This window comes from Sodiomyces alkalinus (genome assembly GCF_003711515.1).
Source record: "Sodiomyces alkalinus F11 unplaced genomic scaffold SODALscaffold_3, whole genome shotgun sequence".
NCBI classification, from domain to species: domain Eukaryota; kingdom Fungi; phylum Ascomycota; class Sordariomycetes; order Glomerellales; family Plectosphaerellaceae; genus Sodiomyces; species Sodiomyces alkalinus.
Genome location: NW_021167081.1, coordinates 1,177,230 through 1,195,358, shown reverse-complemented (window position 1 = coordinate 1,195,358; position 18,129 = coordinate 1,177,230). Strand labels below are relative to the sequence as shown.

The following is an 18,129-nucleotide window of genomic DNA, read 5'->3' as shown; positions in this document are numbered from 1 at the left end:
ACCCCTGTTTGATGACATCCGCTCCCTAGGGAACGCTATGGTCCAGAATCCACGCATTTGCGATCCACGCTGGCTTCAGCTATGGATGCGGACGATTCTGTTGGCGACTGGTCCGGCTCGGACGAGGGCGACATCCATGTTCGCAGAGACTCGAATCTTGCCAGGCCAGTCCAGAGCCAGCTTCGCCCAGCGCGTTCACGACTCTCCTTCGTGCCGTTGATTGACTTTGACCCAGACGATGCTTACGACGAGAACCCGCCCTCCTACATCCGATATAGTCTTGAGTGGACTTTGAAACTCAACAAGAGAAAGATCGCTTTTCAAACCGAATCTGACGTCGTGCTTGCGCCAGAGAAATTTCTGGAATCACACTCTCGGGCCGAATCTGAAGAATGAGGTCTCGAAGCTGGATTCGACAAGAGCCTACAAGGCCCAGACGACCACGGTCACTATATCTGTCAACAATCGGAACGATCAAGATCATATAAGGCGTTTTGATGGGTTGGATATGAGCTGGCCCGTGGTTGAAAAGCAGCTGCGATCTTGGAGCCATCTTCTCCTTGAAAGAAAGAAGATTCGGATCAAAGTAGTATTTGACTACGCGGAGACCGATAGATCTACTCGGAGTACGGGCGTCGGGCGAGGAGCCACAGCATCGCAGCTGGCAGAAAGATCTGTGCGACTCGACGCCGAGCAGGCAGGGTCTGGCGCACCAGACCCATGGAGACATGTTTCCGGGATTTGTCGATGCACCGTGGGCCCCTGCGACCGTGGTCCCTACTGCTGGCAAGACGCTGAGACCAAGAAGCACTCTAAGCTGATGGGCCACTACTTGAGGCAGCTTGTGAAGCTTGTGCAGACGGGTGGTCGGTTCCAGTCGCATAGTGACATGCCACAGGACATCCGGGAAGCGCTGTATGCCGAGGAATAATAGCAGTCGAATCGCAAGCGGAAACGATGCGACCCGGAGCCTCAATAAATAACTCCACAGCCTCTGATCATCAACAACTATATTCCAGCTAATGCTGATGGATCTTCGACATCGTCCCGGCGCCTTTTAGAGCACCTTCAAACCCCTAGGTTGGAGCCACTTGAAATTCCCGGAATGTGGGATGATGCGGTCAAGGCGTACTGCGTATGGCATTGTGAGAAAACCAATAGTGAGGAACTCAAGGGGCAATTCAAGCTTGCTCGAGATCTGACTCTGGAGGCTGGCTTTGACCTCGAGTTGGTCCATTAATCTGGGAATCCTACGACCCTCACTGGCTCGGGAGTCTTAGAAGGGATTGCTCGACAATTCGCTCGGGACGTCAAGAAATTTGTACAGCAGTACATGCCGCTTTAGATCATTTAAATTCCAATTCAGTCTATTCTGGCATTTCATCGATCGATATACCACATCGCTCGAAGTGACCCCTAGCACTCTTTTCTCGCTCGCCAACGATCCGAACACACTCTTCTAGGAAGAAAGCGAAGTCCTGTCTGATGAGGTCCTCGTGCTCATGCCAGACTTGACGGATGTAGTTCTTCAGCTCACCGAAGTACTCTTCGATGGGGTTGACGTCAGGGGAATACGGCGATTGCATCAGCAGAATGACCCCAGCCTCTTCACACATCTGCCGCACCTTCTCTGTCCGATGGAAACTGGCGTTGTCCATGATCAGCACAGACTTTGGCTCTGGCCATCTACCGCAGTACGGAAGTAACTCCTCTATGAAGTTCCCGAATACGGTGCTGTCCGTTGATCGGTCGAAGACTCGGAAATGAAGGACGCCTTGCTGTGTGTATGCGGGGAGGATCTGGTACCTCTTTCCGCGGTGGAACCTCTTTACCTGGACAGGCCTGACTCCTCGCGGGGCCCAGCCTTTCCTCCGTATCCCTGCAGCTTTATCACAGCCGCTCTCGTCGATGAATACGAAATGACAAGAACGGTACTGGGATCGTTCATACAGATAGTCATCTCGGAGGTCAGGATTTCGCTCTTGGGCGACATTCCGAACAACTTTCTTGGAGCAGCCCGTGGACTTGAAAAGCCTACCGACGCAAAAGCGCGAAACATCGGCATGTTCAAAAGCCCTGTTGAGGAGTGCCGCCAACTCGCCTTGTCCCCTGCAAGGGTCAGTGGCTAGTATATCTTCAAGGGCTTCCCGCATATTCGGAGTGATCTTCGGCGGTCGACCGAGGCGATTTCGAGGGGCTTCGAGAGCACCAAAGTGCTTCAGGTTCGATCTGTACGTTCGTATCGTCCTGGCGGACCAGCCTATGATCCTGCCTATGTCAACATCCTTGGGAACCTTTCCTCCGAGAGCCTCGGTCTCGAGTATGTGCCGCAACTGCTCTCGTGATGCCTGTGTGAGTCGCGCCATCTCAGCGTTCCGTGGTGAACAATGGGCGAGACGGTGGATCACTTCGCCAATTCCCATGTGGAGGGGTACCGGCATTTCCTCGGAACAGTCCCAACCAATGTGAGAGCGACCCCGTATCATTGCTGATTGGTCGTATTATCTACTCTCTGACGGCGTGTATAGTTACACCACGCCCACGTCCACGTCGCAAGAAGCGGGGAAGCCTGGGAAGCAAGCTTCATGAACTCGGGCACGAACCCACGAACCCACGAACCCACGAACGACCATAGCCCTTTCCTCACCGATAGGTAAGAGCCGTTAACTTATGAGCGGCGACTTCTTCCTCACCGACCTTAGATAATCATCAAAATGTGCCACTATACTTAATGGGACTGTCCTCAATGCGGCGCAAGGGGATATCGAGACCAGACCCAGACCTGCGGGAATGGCGATCATGCACCATACAGCGATGGCTCTACCGTGGACAGGAACTCGCAAAAGTGCAACACATGCGCATTTCCAACGCCCCCAGACTCCGACTAGATCACCACAGAAGTAGTCTGTAGCCAGATCTTCCAGCTGGCTCAAGACGAACCAGTTGTTTCCCTTGGCGCCCCATAATGGGCTCGCTGCCCCTTCGATAGATCCTCTCGAAAGGGAGGTCTGCCTTCTTGGCCGTTGAGGATGTGAAAGGTGCGGATCTGGTCGTTCACATATCTCGCTCGCTCCGCACTTGACATCGCAGCTCGGACCTTCCCGCGCTTGAAAACAACCTCACAAACTGGAAGGTTGTTAAACTGAGCCAAGTGTCCCAGGCGGGGGTCATAGTCATGGTAGAAAAGGTCGAATACAACGAAGATTGCCAGATCCAGTTGTTGCACCGCCACGAGATTTGGAGTACCTGTCGGGATGTTTTGCTCTTTCATAGCCTCGATAGTTGTCTCTATCAGGTTATCGGGTTTTTCCCAGGCCGTTGTGTATTCTTCACTTCGTTGTGACGCCCTGGCGCAGACTCTCAAAGGTTTCGTGTCCATGATTCTGTCGGCTTTGCCTCGAAGGCAGAGTTGGTTTCTGTTTCGGTTTGATCGAGGGGAGGGCTCGCGCGATCATTCGACTCGAGAGAGAAAAGAGGCTACCCGCCATATAGGTAGGACAGTCTGTAGTGGTCGGTCGATAACCTTCCCCGGCGACACGAGCTTGTAATTTGCGAGTTCAGTACTAGTGCGTCAAGTTCGTGTGTGCGATTAAAATAATATGCAACAAGACATTAGAGCTTCAAAGCCTAATTCATGTTACGGGGCGTCCTAGAGTGACGTCAAGAGTATACAGTGCCAGCAGTATCATATTCACACCGTCACGACCCTACTTTCAGTCTTAACCCCGTTTCTAAAGATGAAGATTATTTCGCTCCTGTGTGTACGAATCTCGTAATCACTTGAAGTACCTTACCTACCCAAACGGAAGCAAACGCTAAGCCCGATTCGTCACGCGCGTCGAGACGTGGTAAAACGTCGGACCTTCCCAGCGTCTGTTGCCCTGTGGATTTGCCTGTCATTCCGAATTAAGAAACAATCAGAATCCCTGACCATATGAGCATTCGACCATTTGACCACATCCCTCGAGACATACCCGCACCCACCCCTCGATTTGTCAACCTTGAAGCTCAGCTTCTTTGCATCTCGCCGGTCACGTTGGTTGGTGCTGCGTCCTCGAGTCCACTCCAGCTGATTTGGTTTTCTTTCCTCCTAGCTTTACGATCCAGTGGTGTCCCTCTTGTTGCTGAATTTTCTCTTCTTTTACTATCCATTTTTCTGGATCCCAGGTCTCATACTCGGGCAGTGGCATCAAGGCGGCGACATATCATTCCTCCAGATCACGGGGGTGGTTTCTTTTTTTTTTTATTTTTTGTTTTTCTTCTTCTCTTTTTTCCCCTTCTTTACTTTCTCTCTTCTCTTTGCTTTTTCCGGGGCCTCTTTTTCTTTTTTTTTTTTCTTCTTCTCCACCATTCCCTCCCTCCCTTGTCATTTATGGGATGTATTTAGCAACTCGTCCGTCATTCGGTGTCCGAACCTCTACCGCACCCTTGCTCGAGGGGCCACACCCATCAAAAATCAGCCTTCCCTGCCATCTTGCTGCCTTGCCATAACTTCGACCCCTTCTTCGAGCATTGATTCTCGGCCTACCAACGTGTCAACCCGATTGACGAAACAAGAACCCGATCTGCTCCACGAAATAGCCATACTAGCTACGTATTTGTCTCCAGCACGAACTTGTGATAGGAATCGTTTTTTCCCGGCATATCCATCCCACCTTTCCCCGGTTCTCCAGCGTACTGGCATCGTTGCCTATTTCGCCTTCAAATGCGACGACCGCAGCACGCACACTTCACATAACTACACAAACATCCTTCTGCTTGCCACCAGTCATTCCTCTCAGCAAACCTCCTCGAGGCAATAGCCTCTCGACCAGCCCTGGCCGCCGAACCAGCTCTGGCCCTCAATCAGCTCCGTTCGCCGTCCAAAGTCCCAAATGGAGGCTGATGGAGGTGATCCCACCCAACGTATGTTTCCCCCCTCTCTTTTACGCCTGTTTCTCTCCTCTTCCTCCTCTCTGTGGCTAGGGGATCTCGCATCAAGCTGACATCGTCCGGTGCTTCCAGCCACCCAGAATGTTCTGGACCCCCGACGCATCGGCCAGCAGAACTCGGGCTTCTCCGACGAAGACATATCCGACATCCTTTGCCTCCTCTATCCGTACTCCCCCTTTGCCCGGCAGGAGGTCCACCGCATAGCCCAGGACGATAAGAGTCATATTGTTGGAACCGACGAGGCGGCCGCTATCGAGCCCAATTACGAAGAGGAGGACCAGGCGGACAGGTTTCGGGTCGCCCCGGCCAACACTGGCGAGTATGCTGTCATCCTGCGCCTCTCTGCCGACGTCAAGGACCCTCTCCTGGGCTTCCAGTTCGGCAGAAATCATGGTCGTTGCGACTTTTGCTTCCGTAACGATCCCATGAAGCGCCTGAGCAACGTCCACTTCCGCATCTACGTCAACGAGTATGGCGTCGTCATGCTGGAGGATCAGTCCACCAACGGTACCATTGTCGATAGCCATCTTTTGCGCGGGAAGAACCCCAACGACAAGGCCGACGTCCGTCGAACACTGACTCACGGGTCACGGATCAAGATCTTGATGCACGCCGAGGCCCGCGATCTTGAATTCCTCGTCCGCATACCGAAGAGGGAGGGATCCTATGACCGCGCCTATATTCACAACCTGGAGGACTACTTTGACCGGTTGAAGGAGCTAAGGGAAGAGAGGGCAAATAGGACCCTTGTCCCCGGCACCGGTGGACATGTAAGCTGAGCCCCCAACCCCCCAACCTGCCAACGCCAGCTTTTTTTCTTCTTTTTTTTTTGAAATTCTTTTCTCTTTGCGAACCTGACCTTACAATAAATAGCCTGACCTCTTCGCCGCTCCCAAGACCCGCGCCCCTGCACGGCCGAGGATCCCGCTACCTTCGGGAACTACCCACGAGAACGTCGACCGATTTCCCAAGGAGTGGAGAGGTTCGGATAGGTACAACAGAGTCGGCCAAATCGGAAAGGGCGCCTTTGCCGTTGTCCATAAAGTCACTTCTAAGTTTGACGGCAACCCATATGCGGCCAAGGAGCTCGAGAAGCGCCGTTTCATGAAGGACGGTGTCCTCGATCAGAAGGTCGAGAATGAGATGAAGATCATGCAGCGAGTGAATCATGTACGTGGTTTGCCAAGCCCCTTCTCCTTCGCCATAGACCCGCATGGTCCAAGTTACACAAGTCGACTGACAACTCTTGCAGCCCAACGTCGTTCGTTACATAGAGCATTTCGACTGGGAGAACCGACTCCTGATTATCATCATGGAATATGTGCCCGGCGGGGACTTGGGTAAACTCGTCGTAGATCGAGGCCCTCTGCCCGAGCCTCTGGTTCAGCAAATGACGTCTCAGCTGCTCAGCGCCATTGGCTACCTCCACGAGAATAATATCACTCATCGCGATGTGAAGCCGGACAACATCCTCATCCAGTCGGTGAACCCTTTCGAAGTCAAGCTCACCGACTTCGGTTTGTCGAAAATAGTGGATAACGAGAGCACCTTCCTCCAGACGTTCTGCGGCACCCTCCTCTATTGCGCCCCCGAGGTCTACTCGGAATATACCGAATATGACGACCATGGATTCAGGCAGCCTCGCAACCGACAACGGCGTCCGCCTCAGGGTCAGAGATATGATCACGCCGTCGACATATGGTCCTTGGGCGGCGTCCTCTTCTACTCACTCACGACCAGGCCTCCGTATCCCGTGAAGAACGGTATCAGCTACTCGGAATTGCTACACCAGATCATGACTACGCAACTCAACACGGTCCCGTTGATCCAGAAGAACGTGTCTCACGAGGCTGTGCACTTCCTCTGCTCCATGCTCCAGAGACGGCCGGAGGAGCGGGCTACGATCAGTGATCTTCAGCACCATCCTTGGCAGGGTGGCGGTCCACGGCCCGATGACGAGCGGTCCCTCGACGAGGTCACTGACGATGAGTTAGAAGTCGGCGCCTCGCAGCTCAGTCTACAAGAAGGCCAGGGGCGTCATTTCGTCGATCCATCTCCGGCCAGGGAGGTATTGGACGAGGTCCTGGACGACTTGCTCGAGGAATTTTCGGACAAGGAAAACAGCGGACAGCACGACACATTCGGCCGTCCTGGTAAAGGTCCTCGTTTATTCGGAGAGCTCAACGTATCTGCCATGGGAAGCTCGGGAGTTATCCCCGCAGATCGCCTTAACCTTCCATTGTCGGGTCCACGCCGTAGGGCGGAGGACAGCATGGAAACAGAAATACAAGATAGCGTTGGCTCGGGTGATTCCTCCGCGCGGGGCAATGGCTCTGCCGGGGGCGTGCAGCTGTCCATGTCCGCCGCGCATGGTCAGTCCATGGATCAGCTGCAAAGCCTCGTGGAGAACGTCCGGTCGCAAAGTCTGGGGGCGGCCGAATCCGCCGTCCAGGATGATCTCCGCGTGAAGTCGCCCACCGCCTCCCAATCTGTCCTCAACGGAAGCTACTACACGGCAAGTAAGCGCAAACCCGGGTATGATACCAGCGACGAGTTCGAAGAGCGGCGGCAAAAGGAGAAGCCCGTGTTCAAACGCCTGCGATCGGAAGGGAACATGGAAACGCTGGCGGACCAGGCACTCGAAGAGTGCATCCTGCTCGCGTCGATGCCACTGGTCAAGCGGCTAGAATCCGGGCGGCTGATCGACGGGCCCCAGGACAAAACGTTCTTCTGGGTGGGACGCGAACTGGCGACCTGGCATCTGGAATACCCGGAGATGACGGAGCTTCAGCGTCAGGTCTTCGAGCAGGCGGCGGAGGCTCGGAAAGAGTCGTTCACCCCGGGGAAATCGCCCTTATGGGATCTGGCCATGAAGTATTTCCCGCCCACGCCACTCTCACAACAGATGGAGGACACGGAACCACCCTCCGGTCCTGCGACGGCAGGGGTCATGCCACGTGCCGCGCTCCATCGGGAGACGAGAAACCTCGCAGACCTCGTAGACAGTAGTATGGTCCTGCCACCCACGGCTCCGGTGCCCCAGGCGGAAGAGGAGGAGGACTCCTTGCCTGATACGTTGCCACCGACTCAACGTATCGTCCCCATCCTTGCGGAGGAAGGGGCGCACCGTGCCTTGGCCGTTTTGGAGTCTGCACCCGACTCTGTTATACCCGGTATAGCTGTACCGATCACGGATGCGTTAATGTCCTGGGGGAGATCGCCGGAGAACACGGCCATCTACACCCCGAGATCCGAGACGAAAGTACCCAAGTTCGCGATCAAGGTCCTTCTTTGGAAGGACGGCTACGACCCTTCCAGGAGATCGTCGAGCAAGACCGTACAGCCCTGGGAACAAGAGGGAGACTCGACTGGATATTCGTTTTACGTCTCCACCAAAGCCACGATGGGCATCCACGTCAACGGCTTTCACCTTCGCTCGTCCAAACCGCCGACGTCCTCGCCTGAATGGGTACAGCTGCACAACGGGGACGAGATCGTGGTGTGGGGAGGCATGGGCGACCCGCAGAAGACGAAGCTGATCTTCCGGTGCTTCTGGGGCGGTTCGGCGCAAGCCCGCCCGGCTTGTCGCGCGTCGCCGCCGCGGCCCGTCTCTTCGTCGGTGGCGCGCAGGATCGAGGAGGCCTTCGTCAAGACGGAGAAGCGCATGCGGGCGGAGGCCGAGCGGAACCGGAAGATGGAGGAGGCGCAGCGCGACCTCATCCGGCGACAGGCCCGGGTGCACTACGAGCGCGAACGGACCCGCGTGTTCGAGGAGAGGATTCTGGATGCGCGGGAGCACCTTGCGGCGGTGAAGGCGACGATGACGGCGACGACTACGATGACGGCGGCTTCCCGGCGTGGGTCGCCGGCGAGTGCCCCTCCGACGGGGACGACGACGACGACGCGACTGAACCTTGGGACTTAGATGGTCCCCTTAATGGCGTGCCCTTTGGGTAAAGTCTTTGGGTCATCCGGAACATAATTAGAACAGCTTGGCTTGGCCAGAACAAATAAAATACAACAACAGCATCTCATGTTCAATATTCATTCTGCACGACAGCGTCTCAGACGAAATATCATGTTGGTTTTTGGCATGGACAGGTACTCTCTCGTGGCACATATTCACATTCGGTTGGTGAGAGAAGCCTTCGGTTCACAAGGCGGGCCACATGCCTCGCTCACTTGGGCCATATATATATATATATATATATGTTAAGGAGGGTCGCATAAGGCTAATTGTCCAGACCCTAGGGGACTTGGGAAATGTCTTGGTATTAAAAGGCTTCAGCTAAGGGTGCACATTATGCGGCGAGCAGGCGCCCACGCATATTAGCATGTCTGTTGTCTGTTCCGTCCATGATCCAGATCCAGGCACTGCAATCCCGTACTTCGTTTCCATCTCTTCACAACAGCATGCGTATATAACGCTCCAAACCTGAACAATCCTATGTTTGGAGGATGTTCTGCATGTCCTCCTGGTCCCAGGGACTGACTCTTCATCCTCGAATATGACCGGCAATACCGGGATGGGAGTTTCGTCTGTACACTCTTTCCTTTTTTTTTTGGTTCTATTTTTGTTCGTTTATTTTCCTTTCCCCCCCTTTTTTTTTCTTTCTCTTTTGAATGTTGTTGCCACAACCTGGCACTGGCGACACAAATAGCAGGCGCGAGATGAGGTGAGAGGGACACAAATAAAAGGGCGAGAAAAAAGCCGATGAAGCAGTACGTCGAACAACTTGATGCAGAAAAGAAGGAGAAAAAAAAAGCTTGCTTTCCACGGTCCATCTCTCGAGTCCGAGTCAAGAGATGAAGCTTTCCACGGGGAAGGGCACAGGCGAAAGAATACAGAAAGGGATCAAGACGGGAGCGGGAAAGAGACAGCAAGGACTGAGGGACCCCCTTTCTCGTGGTATTGCAGGCAAATCTGAACAAAGTGTGAAGGAAGACGAAGTCAAGTCAAGTAGAAGTTCAGTCAAGCTGGTTGTGCTCTTTCTCTGGTCAAGACAGCCAGCCAGCCGCCTGGTATCCGCTTGGGAACCAACCCAGGGTCAAACGACGGGGCCAACTGAGACGCGAATGATGCTAAAGTCATAGTACTTGCAAGGACACTTGGGGGCTGATGCTAGACAACGGAACAAGGCGAACGAAAAGCCAAGGATGTCCCTCCAATATGGGCGATCGTCGACGAGTCCGAGTCGGAATCTGGGAGCTCCTCGACAAAACCCTGCGGTGGCAGCTTGGGTAGACGGATAGAGGACTGCGAGGTGGAGTGGTTGTTCGTGTTGCCCTTGCTCTGGTATGAGTTTGGCCCTGGCCCTCCTTGGTTGGGGTTGGCGTATGGACCCAGATGGGAGGACTTGCCAGAGTAAGAACTCCGATCTCCATGTCGTCTTCCATACGAGTGGTGCTCTGGGCTTGACGAATGCTGTCCATATGCCCCCCGGCCAGGGGCATTGTTGGCTTGTCGTCCTTGCTGGGCGCCACTGGTGGTATCTTCACGATGCAGGTTCAAGTCACCATATTCCCGACCGTATGCATTGCGAGAATATGCTATCGAGCTTGCACTGGGACCGAACCCAGAGTTGCCGTCGTAGAAAACGTCTTCCAGATTGGCCGTTGGCGAATTGTTAAACTTGGCCCGTCCGCGGCGGCGGCGGCGAGAGGCAGATGGATTCAGGTATTCCTGTGCTAGTTCGGAGTATCCCCCCATGCGGATCTGCTCGGCGGGTGGAGGAGACGAAAGGGACGGAGGGGAGGGACGCGGTGGGCGACGGCTACTACCCAGATACTCCTGAGCGAGGCTCGATACTCCTCCCTCGTATAACTGTCGACGGAAACGTCCACCATCTAGATCGAAGGGAGCGGCAGTAGGACCGCCGCGATGAGAGCCGCTTCTTCTCTTTGGAGCACTGGTCTCGCGACGGTCCCGTTGACCGTTTGGACTGACGAGAGGGGACGAATGATAAGACGATGCTTCTTCTTTAGTACTACCATTCGAGTGCTCCTCATGGTGGCGATATTTATCATTTTGTTGCTGCAGTTGTTCATCGTCGCCGAAGGGTTGAACACCGGCCCGATCATCACAGGAAGTGACCTTGTTCGACATCCCAGATACATTACTAGAGTTGTAGCCACTGTCCTTGGTATTGGCGGTGATATGAGAACCGTCCCTGGTCCGGGCCGGGGTAAACGCGACAGATGGATTCGGCTTGACGGTTGGCTTCTTCGACGGCTGAGGCGGCAGCAAGTCGGAAGATCGAGCAGCGTTGAGTGGTCCAGGGACTGCCATCTCCTTCGGCTTCTTGTTATTCTTCTTTCCAACCTCGTCTGAATCCTCAGATGGGTTGGACGCGCTCTCCACGGTGGGCGTCTTGTATTGGTAACGTTGAGGTTCAGTTTCCGACTCGTCGGAAGAGCATGTCGAGCTGTTGTCGTCGCCCTTGGTTGAGCGGTTCTGCTTGTATGGGCTTCACATTAGCAACCAAAACCTCTTTTCTTCTCTTCAAGCCCTCCCAACCTCAATATCTGGAGTCACGACATGGATTGATACAACTTACCGACTTGCCCAGAAGGGTCTCGGTCGGGATCTCCGCCTTCCCCTGCCTCTTATCTCGACAGATCGTGCAAATGTTAGGCACGGGACCAGCCCCCGACGCCAAAGTGTGTTGGTGATGAAAATGCGAAGAACGAGCAAACCCGCAACAGGCACAGAGGTGACCATATTCCGAAACAGGGTACTTCGTGCCGGCAAAATACATCTTCAAGCAGGGTTTACACAAGTTCTTCCACGGGGCGCCGCTGATGCGCGGCTTCCGCTCGACCTGATGCTTCGTCGCGCGTCGGATGCCGCACCCGAAGCAAAAGTGGCCGTCGAGGTTCAGGCTGGACGTCACCGAGTCCCCGGACGCCTAGTCGCGAGAGACGCGCTCGTTGCCGTCATTGCTGCCGCTGCCCCCGGCATCTGTCCCGTTGACCGAGGCGACCGTCACGCTGGGAGTCGTCAGGTTCGTTCTGTGCTCGGAGGCGACCGATAAGGGTTTTCGGGGGCAGTTTGCCAGGTCTCGCGCCCAGGAAGTACCAGTAGCGGGAGCAGGAGCAGGAGCTGGAGCTATGAGATTCTCCTTGGCGACTCCTCGGATGTTGACAAAACACGCAACTCGGCGCTTCTGGCTGTAGTCCTTCTCGAACGCGAGGGTGGCTTTTCGAAACTCCGCATCCGGGATAGGTCCATGCTTGGGATTAGGTGCTGGAGTTGGATTCACGTAGACCGAGAAGGTCGCGTTGGATCGTTGATAAGCAGCTAGCTTTGGCTGACTAGCTGGTCGAGTTTGGTTTTGGGCACGCGCTTGGTATTTCGCTCGGCCTCGAGACTTGAGTGGTGAGGCAGACGGTGTCGCGAGGGTCTTTTGCTTCTTGAAAGGGCCCAAGGCTTGCTTGTTGCCCTTGGCAGAGGGGCTGACATACTGCTCCGCGTCCGAGTCTGACTCTGACTCTGAGTCGGATTCCGATTGTGAGCCACTTTCCTCGTCGTCTTCATCTGTGAGTGAGCATGACGAAGAGGTTGAAGACGAGTACTCGAGATCCGACCATGGTTCGCTCTGCTGCGAAGATGAGGGGGTAGTAGGGCGTTTGTTCCGTCCTGTAGACTTGGGTTGTCTTGGGGGAACTACACGGTTACGGCGAGAGAAGTGATCCCGATCCTCTCCTCTCGCGTAACGATGCGTTCCTTTCTTTCGGTGGACTTCAACTTGATCATCGTCCCGTCGTTTCTCGATTGCAGGCAGCCCTAGTGCCTCACTTAAATGGAGCAGTAGAGACACCTTGGGCGGTCGACGCCGGAATCCCATCTTATTTATCTCTCCAATCTCTCGAGAGATGCCTTTTAAGAGAAAATTTGGTTGAATTTTGGCTATGCCGCGTGAACCGGATGTCGGGGTTGGAAAGAACAAATAGGCAGGCTGACGATGATTCTAGCGATGACGGGTTTGATCAGAAATGTAAAACTCGTCTCGTCAAGCTGGAGTTTTGGAAGCTAAAATGGATGACAAGTGGGAGAAGATGGATGGCTAGTTGGAAGGGGATGTGCTCGGTGAAGCTCGGTGAGATAAAAATCTATGAAAATCTGAGAAGATGAGAAGTTGAGTTGGCAACAGCTCAAAAAGGAAAGTCAAGTGAGAAACGTGATGTACAGTGGAAGGAGCCCCATATGACAGTGATTTATCTATCCACTTTCCTTCCCTGTTTATTTACCTTTACTTGTAAGGCCAGGAATATTCTCACCTTGATGTTGCCCTGCTGTCACCACAGCTGTTCTCAAGATAATACATTACTATATGCATACAGCTTCCCCATCGTTCTCTGCCTTTTATATCTACCGAGAGGCCAACCCCATGTTGTGGTCCTAATCTAACCTTTTCCCAAGCTACCTAGCATAAAACACAGACGTCCCCTATCGGATCGTCCTTCGTGAAAGCTGCAACAAAGAGAATGCCAACCCTTCCTAGGACGGACTCAACCTCCCCCCCGCTGACATCTACTCAAGCCGCAGAACACGACGAGCACGTTTCTTGGTGGGCTTCTTCTTCTTCTGGCCCCTGTCAAACGCCGCCGCGGACCCATGGTCACGTCCCAGGTTGTCAAGGTCCTTGACCTTGTAGATACGGATGATCCAGTTCTCGCTCGTGAACGCTTCCTCCATCGAGTCGAGAGTCGGGCCCACGTCGGGAAGCCGCGCTTGCCGGACACGGTCCGCAGCCTTTCCGGCCGGGAAGAGCGAGCTGTAGTTGTAGTACGACATCTTGTACCTGCATTGACCCGTCCCGGTTAGAGACAAACGTTAGTTACCACAGGAGAATAGGGGACAAATAAGGGGAGTAAAAAAGAAAAAAAAGAAAAAAAAAGACAGAGGGAGGCATCTCACATCAAGCTGTTCTTCATGGCATCCGTGGCCTCATGATCAACCCGATACTCGCCACGGGCCGTGAAGAAGCTGCGCTCTTGCACTTCGTCGGGCCAGATGCCCTCGGCAATTCTGACCATCCACAGGAATTTGTTGATGTCGTCTCCAGAGTAGCCAAGAAGGCCACCAAACACCACCAGGACATATTCGACCTCGTGCTGCCGCATGATGGGATAGCTGACCTCCTCCCGAGACGCCATCGCCTTGCCCACAGTGGCAATGTGCGTATTGTTCCACGTGTTGTTGTCCACCAGCGTGGGGCGGTCCGCCATGCCGCCGATTTGGTAGCCGTAGTCCCACCAGGACATGATCTTGGCGTCTTCGTGCGTGTTCTGTCGCAGCCATTGGTACGCCTCACGGTAGTCGTCGATGATGTGCTGGCTGCCATCCGGCATGCGGCTCGCCAGGACCACCGACGGAGACGAGTACGCGTTGGACGTGACCCAGGTGCAGTGGTACACGAACAGGAGCAGGTACACGCACATGCTCCCCACCACGAGGCCCTTCGTCAACAGGCTGTAGATGCCAACGTAAGGGGACCTCGTCGCCCTGAGCCCACCCGATTTCGCCGCCTTCTTCGCGGTGGCGGCAGCGGCATCGGCACCATCGGTCTCCTGGTTCTCGAAATCCGCCGCGTTGGGGGACTCGCGTTGGAGATAGGTGTCGAGGATCTGCGAGCAAGCAATGGCCGCCGTGACGCACACAACCGGCGTGAGCGTGAGCATCAGACGAACCATGACGCCGGCAAAGTAGCTGCCGAGCAGGGCGTAGATGATGATAAAGACGTGCTCATCCCGGAGTTCCTGGAAGCAAAGATAGACGCCGGCAGGGAAAAGCCAAATGAGCATGTTCAGGTCGAAGAAGAATGCGGGCCAGGCGGTCGGCTGGTGCTCCGAAACCGAGGCGATGATGGGGATGTGGATCTTGGCGTAGCCAGTATCCCACAGGGAGTAGAAGCGCCCACCCCAGGGGGCGATGTAGCCCATGTAGGTGAGGAACACCACACCGCCGAGACCGACGCCGAAGCCCGCGGCGACAATTGTATAAAGGAAGGTCTGGAACTGGCGACCGGAAACGGCCCCTCGAACGTAGTCGATGAAGGCCAGCAGCTGCAGGAAGCCAAACATCCCTAGCGTACATTCAATTAGCTCCGCCGCAAGTGTAACAAGGACAAAGGAACAAACAAATGATCCGCTTACCTAGTGCCGGCATATGCTCGCTAGTCTTAATAGGCAGGAAGCCGACGAAGGGAATTTGCATACTAGCCAAAGTACCCAACGCGTACCATGTCGTGTAGCTGACGTAGAGCCTGGTGCTGTATCGGCCCATGCAAACCAGAACCAGGGAATGCAGAGGCAGCATGCAGGTGATGAAGGCATAGCCACCCCACGAGGCCACCATGTAGCCGTAGAAGAGGGCGCAAAGTCCTCCGTAGAGCATCGAGCCCAGCTTCAGCGCCTTCACCCAGAGGTAGAAGGTGAACACGAGCAGGAAAATGGCAATGGCCTCGTTGTCGTAGCTGCCGGCGACGGACCGGGAAATGTAACCAGGAGCGATTCCCATGAACGCCGCAGCCAGGAGGCCGGCCGAGGGGGACGTGGTCATCTCATTGGTGAGGAGGTAAGTGGCGATCGCGGTCAGACCCGAAAAGGCAGGTGCGAGAAGAACGCAAATGTTCCGGATGTCGATGGGGAGGGCGAGAGCTCGAAGGGCGTGGTAGATGACACCGCTGGTAACCATCAGACCAGGATAGAGAGTTCCTCCGGTAACCCGACCAAGAGGATGCCATGTTCGGTCGTCAAACCAATCCCAGAACTTATAGAAGCCATTGGCAACAAGATACTTCGTGGCGCGGTAGTTGAACCAAGGATCGACTGCACGCGGGTCAGTTAAGATGATGGGTGGTGAGTTCGGGAGCGGCGGCGCATCGCCAGGGGTCGAGGGACAGGAGACAACGAACATTCGTGAATAATACTCTCAAAACCTAGAAAAATGAAAGATTAATTAGCCTGTGTGCCTGCCCAGGAAACTTTTGCGACTATTGGATGAATCTGGAAGCTGTGCCAAGAAAGCACGATTGCAATGGAAAGAGTTTTAACGGCGACACGGAACGTAGAGAGAGCTCTGGAGGACCAAGACACGTACGAATGACGGAGAAAAGCCGACTGGCAACGGCCGCAGCGGCGATAAAACCGAGAATGACAACTCTCAGTAGAGTCCTCGAGTTCTTTGCACTGCCTCCGGAGAGGTGCTCCAGCGATTGGGCCGACATGTTGGCCACGGGTGTGGAATCGCAGTGCTCTGGCGTAGGTGTGAGCTTGAAAAGGGCCCTGGTTGGTGTTGGTGTTGCATGTTGCTGCTGACACTGGCGTACAAGAAGGACAGCTTGACCTTGTGGATACGGCTATATGAATATTGTGACGCAGTTGTCAGATTGGAACCGGGTTGGTACATATCATAATAGCAGAATACCCTTATCATGGAAAGTGCCAAGAAGAAAGATGGATCATGATATCTGGATGGTCTGATGCAATTGGGTCAAAAATACCGAGATCCATCCGTGACAGGATTGCGAATTCATACCCTCACTCAATGATCTATCGTCCTCAATCTTCATTGACCGGGTTGACAATTCAAAAAAATATCCCGGCACCATTCATGCCCTTCTGTTGGTGGTGCGCTACCTGCTTTGCCAATTAAGGCTATATATATATATATATTCTAGAACTCCCAAACCGCACACACAGGTCACTCGTTCACGTCGGAAACATCCACGTCTTCCAATGGCTCGTCCCTTGGTAAATCATCTAGTCGAGAGTATGTTACACATGTACATCCACGCAAAAGTAGGAAAAAGAAAAATGTCTATGCTGTGACAATCAGCCCGGGTGCCCATCCACACTCCCCCTTGCCGGCTTTTGGGAGCAAACTCCTCTATCCATGGCTTCTCGGAAAGACTACTTCGTCGAATCCGTGTGTTCCCACAGATTCTCTTCACTGTTCCAATCATCTATCCGTGGGCGTATTTCGCCGCCCATGCCATTTTTTGTTTTCTTCGATCGGGGTGCAGTATAGCATTACGGGTTCTCCTTGGCGAGGTTGTTGAAGAAGGCTTCGAGATCGAACTTCGGGTCCATAGGGTCTGTGATCACTGGAGTCCAGGTTAGTTGGCCAGAGCGTAAAGAGTAGATTAGATGAAGGCGACTGGTCACTATGGGGCCCGATAGCAACATGGACAAATCGTTCCCCAAGCGCCACCATGCCATCGCTGTCGCATTGCACATACCTCCGCTAGCAGGTTTCGCCGACTCGGCGGGGGCGTTCTTCTTAGCCCACTCCGCCTTGGCCTGGTTGATTAACTGCAGCTTGTGCTCATACTCCTTCTTGTCCACGGCGGCCCTTTGGGTCGCTGTGATCGTCCTCTGGTGGGTGAAGCCGTAGAAGATACCAGCCGCGAGGGCGGTATAGCGAAGGACCTGCGTATGTGCCATTTGGTCAGCAATTGAATCGCTTGTGGGTTTATGTGACGAGCATCGAGGCTGGATGGATCTTCTCCCAGTGGACGGGAATAAGGGAGATCGATGTTCGGCGCGGAAGTGGAGGCTGGGATTCGTGACAGGAGACACGAGCACACGAGGGGTTTTGACACGCAACATACGTTGACTCCGGTCGATGTAGACATGGCGTCGAATGCTTTGTGACGCGACTGCTTTTCCAGTAGAGCGGGGAGATAGGTGGGAGGCGCACAGGTCGGGTGTGGTTCGTCAATTGGCCCGTTGTATGGCAAATCTGCGAGTACGAAGTATAAGGACGGACCGGAGACGAGGAAGTTTTGATGAAAAGGTCGGGAGAAACCGTAGATTTTCCGCTCGCCCCGGAAACCCGGCGTCCCCATTGTGCAGATACCCGATATATGCATATTTCCCAAAAAAGTTCCATAAGGTAATCGTCATATGCCCTGATTAGAGACTACAGTTCAACTGACCATTGCCCCCCCCTGCTCAGCCGACCATTGCCCCCCTACTAGCGTAGAACTGACCTGACCTGACTATTGCTATAGCCTTTGCGTCTCGCCCGACCATTACACGCTAAGCTAACAGTAATAGTCGGGTAAGGTCAACGGGACGGGAGAGTAATAGAGGGTGGGTATTAACGCTTACTCGTGCGAAAAAATATTAACAGTTCCTAAATCGATCCTGAATTAATCTAGTATATAGTAGGATTATAGTAGGATTTAA

At 54.1% G+C, this 18,129-nt stretch overlaps 7 protein-coding genes across 7 annotated transcripts; 3 read left to right on the top strand and 4 right to left on the bottom strand.

Annotated features, from left to right (window-relative positions):
• Nucleotides 1-81: 81 nt before the first annotated feature.
• Nucleotides 82-1,380, top strand: SODALDRAFT_349963 (hypothetical protein; the record flags this gene model as incomplete). The annotated part of the gene is made up of 2 exons (XM_028613449.1): nucleotides 82-277; nucleotides 309-1,380. 2 exons carry the CDS (start codon nucleotides 82-84, stop codon nucleotides 929-931), a joined length of 819 nt encoding a protein of 272 aa, XP_028467651.1. The 3' UTR covers nucleotides 932-1,380.
• A 1,156-nt stretch (nucleotides 1,381-2,536) lies between these two features.
• On the bottom strand, nucleotides 2,537-3,582 carry SODALDRAFT_331970 (hypothetical protein). Its single transcript, XM_028611593.1, has one exon. It carries the CDS (start codon nucleotides 3,377-3,379, stop codon nucleotides 2,930-2,932), a length of 450 nt encoding a protein of 149 aa, XP_028467650.1. The 5' UTR covers nucleotides 3,380-3,582; the 3' UTR covers nucleotides 2,537-2,929.
• Nucleotides 3,583-4,779: 1,197 nt separating this feature from the next.
• SODALDRAFT_139146 (hypothetical protein) lies at nucleotides 4,780-9,001 on the top strand. Its single transcript, XM_028606773.1, has 4 exons — nucleotides 4,780-4,905; nucleotides 5,005-5,702; nucleotides 5,806-6,102; nucleotides 6,185-9,001. Exons 1-4 carry the CDS (start codon nucleotides 4,875-4,877, stop codon nucleotides 8,855-8,857), a joined length of 3,699 nt encoding a protein of 1,232 aa, XP_028467649.1. The 5' UTR covers nucleotides 4,780-4,874; the 3' UTR covers nucleotides 8,858-9,001.
• Nucleotides 8,966-10,001, top strand: SODALDRAFT_358258 (hypothetical protein; the record flags this gene model as incomplete). Its single annotated transcript, XM_028614085.1, has 6 exons — nucleotides 8,966-9,067; nucleotides 9,298-9,349; nucleotides 9,418-9,469; nucleotides 9,597-9,608; nucleotides 9,726-9,865; nucleotides 9,940-10,001. The coding sequence occupies 6 exons, from the start codon at nucleotides 8,966-8,968 to the stop codon at nucleotides 9,999-10,001; spliced, it is 420 nt and encodes a 139-aa protein (XP_028467648.1).
• Nucleotides 10,002-10,054: 53 nt separating this feature from the next.
• SODALDRAFT_323162 (hypothetical protein) lies at nucleotides 10,055-12,779 on the bottom strand (the record flags this gene model as incomplete). Its single annotated transcript, XM_028609784.1, has 5 exons — nucleotides 10,055-11,386; nucleotides 11,490-11,542; nucleotides 11,708-11,753; nucleotides 11,856-12,571; nucleotides 12,731-12,779. 5 exons carry the CDS (start codon nucleotides 12,777-12,779, stop codon nucleotides 10,055-10,057), a joined length of 2,196 nt encoding a protein of 731 aa, XP_028467647.1.
• A 203-nt stretch (nucleotides 12,780-12,982) lies between these two features.
• SODALDRAFT_331968 (oligosaccharyl transferase STT3 subunit) lies at nucleotides 12,983-16,231 on the bottom strand. Its single transcript, XM_028611592.1, has 5 exons — nucleotides 16,037-16,231; nucleotides 15,852-15,875; nucleotides 15,091-15,765; nucleotides 13,853-15,020; nucleotides 12,983-13,736 (listed from the first exon to the last, which is right to left on the bottom strand). Exons 1-5 carry the CDS (start codon nucleotides 16,161-16,163, stop codon nucleotides 13,466-13,468), a joined length of 2,265 nt encoding a protein of 754 aa, XP_028467646.1. The 5' UTR covers nucleotides 16,164-16,231; the 3' UTR covers nucleotides 12,983-13,465.
• Nucleotides 16,232-16,474: 243 nt separating this feature from the next.
• Nucleotides 16,475-17,777, bottom strand: SODALDRAFT_309427 (hypothetical protein). The gene is made up of 3 exons (XM_028609106.1): nucleotides 17,550-17,777; nucleotides 17,178-17,367; nucleotides 16,475-17,042 (listed from the first exon to the last, which is right to left on the bottom strand). Exons 1-3 carry the CDS (start codon nucleotides 17,571-17,573, stop codon nucleotides 16,969-16,971), a joined length of 288 nt encoding a protein of 95 aa, XP_028467645.1. The 5' UTR covers nucleotides 17,574-17,777; the 3' UTR covers nucleotides 16,475-16,968.
• Nucleotides 17,778-18,129: the final 352 nt, after the last annotated feature.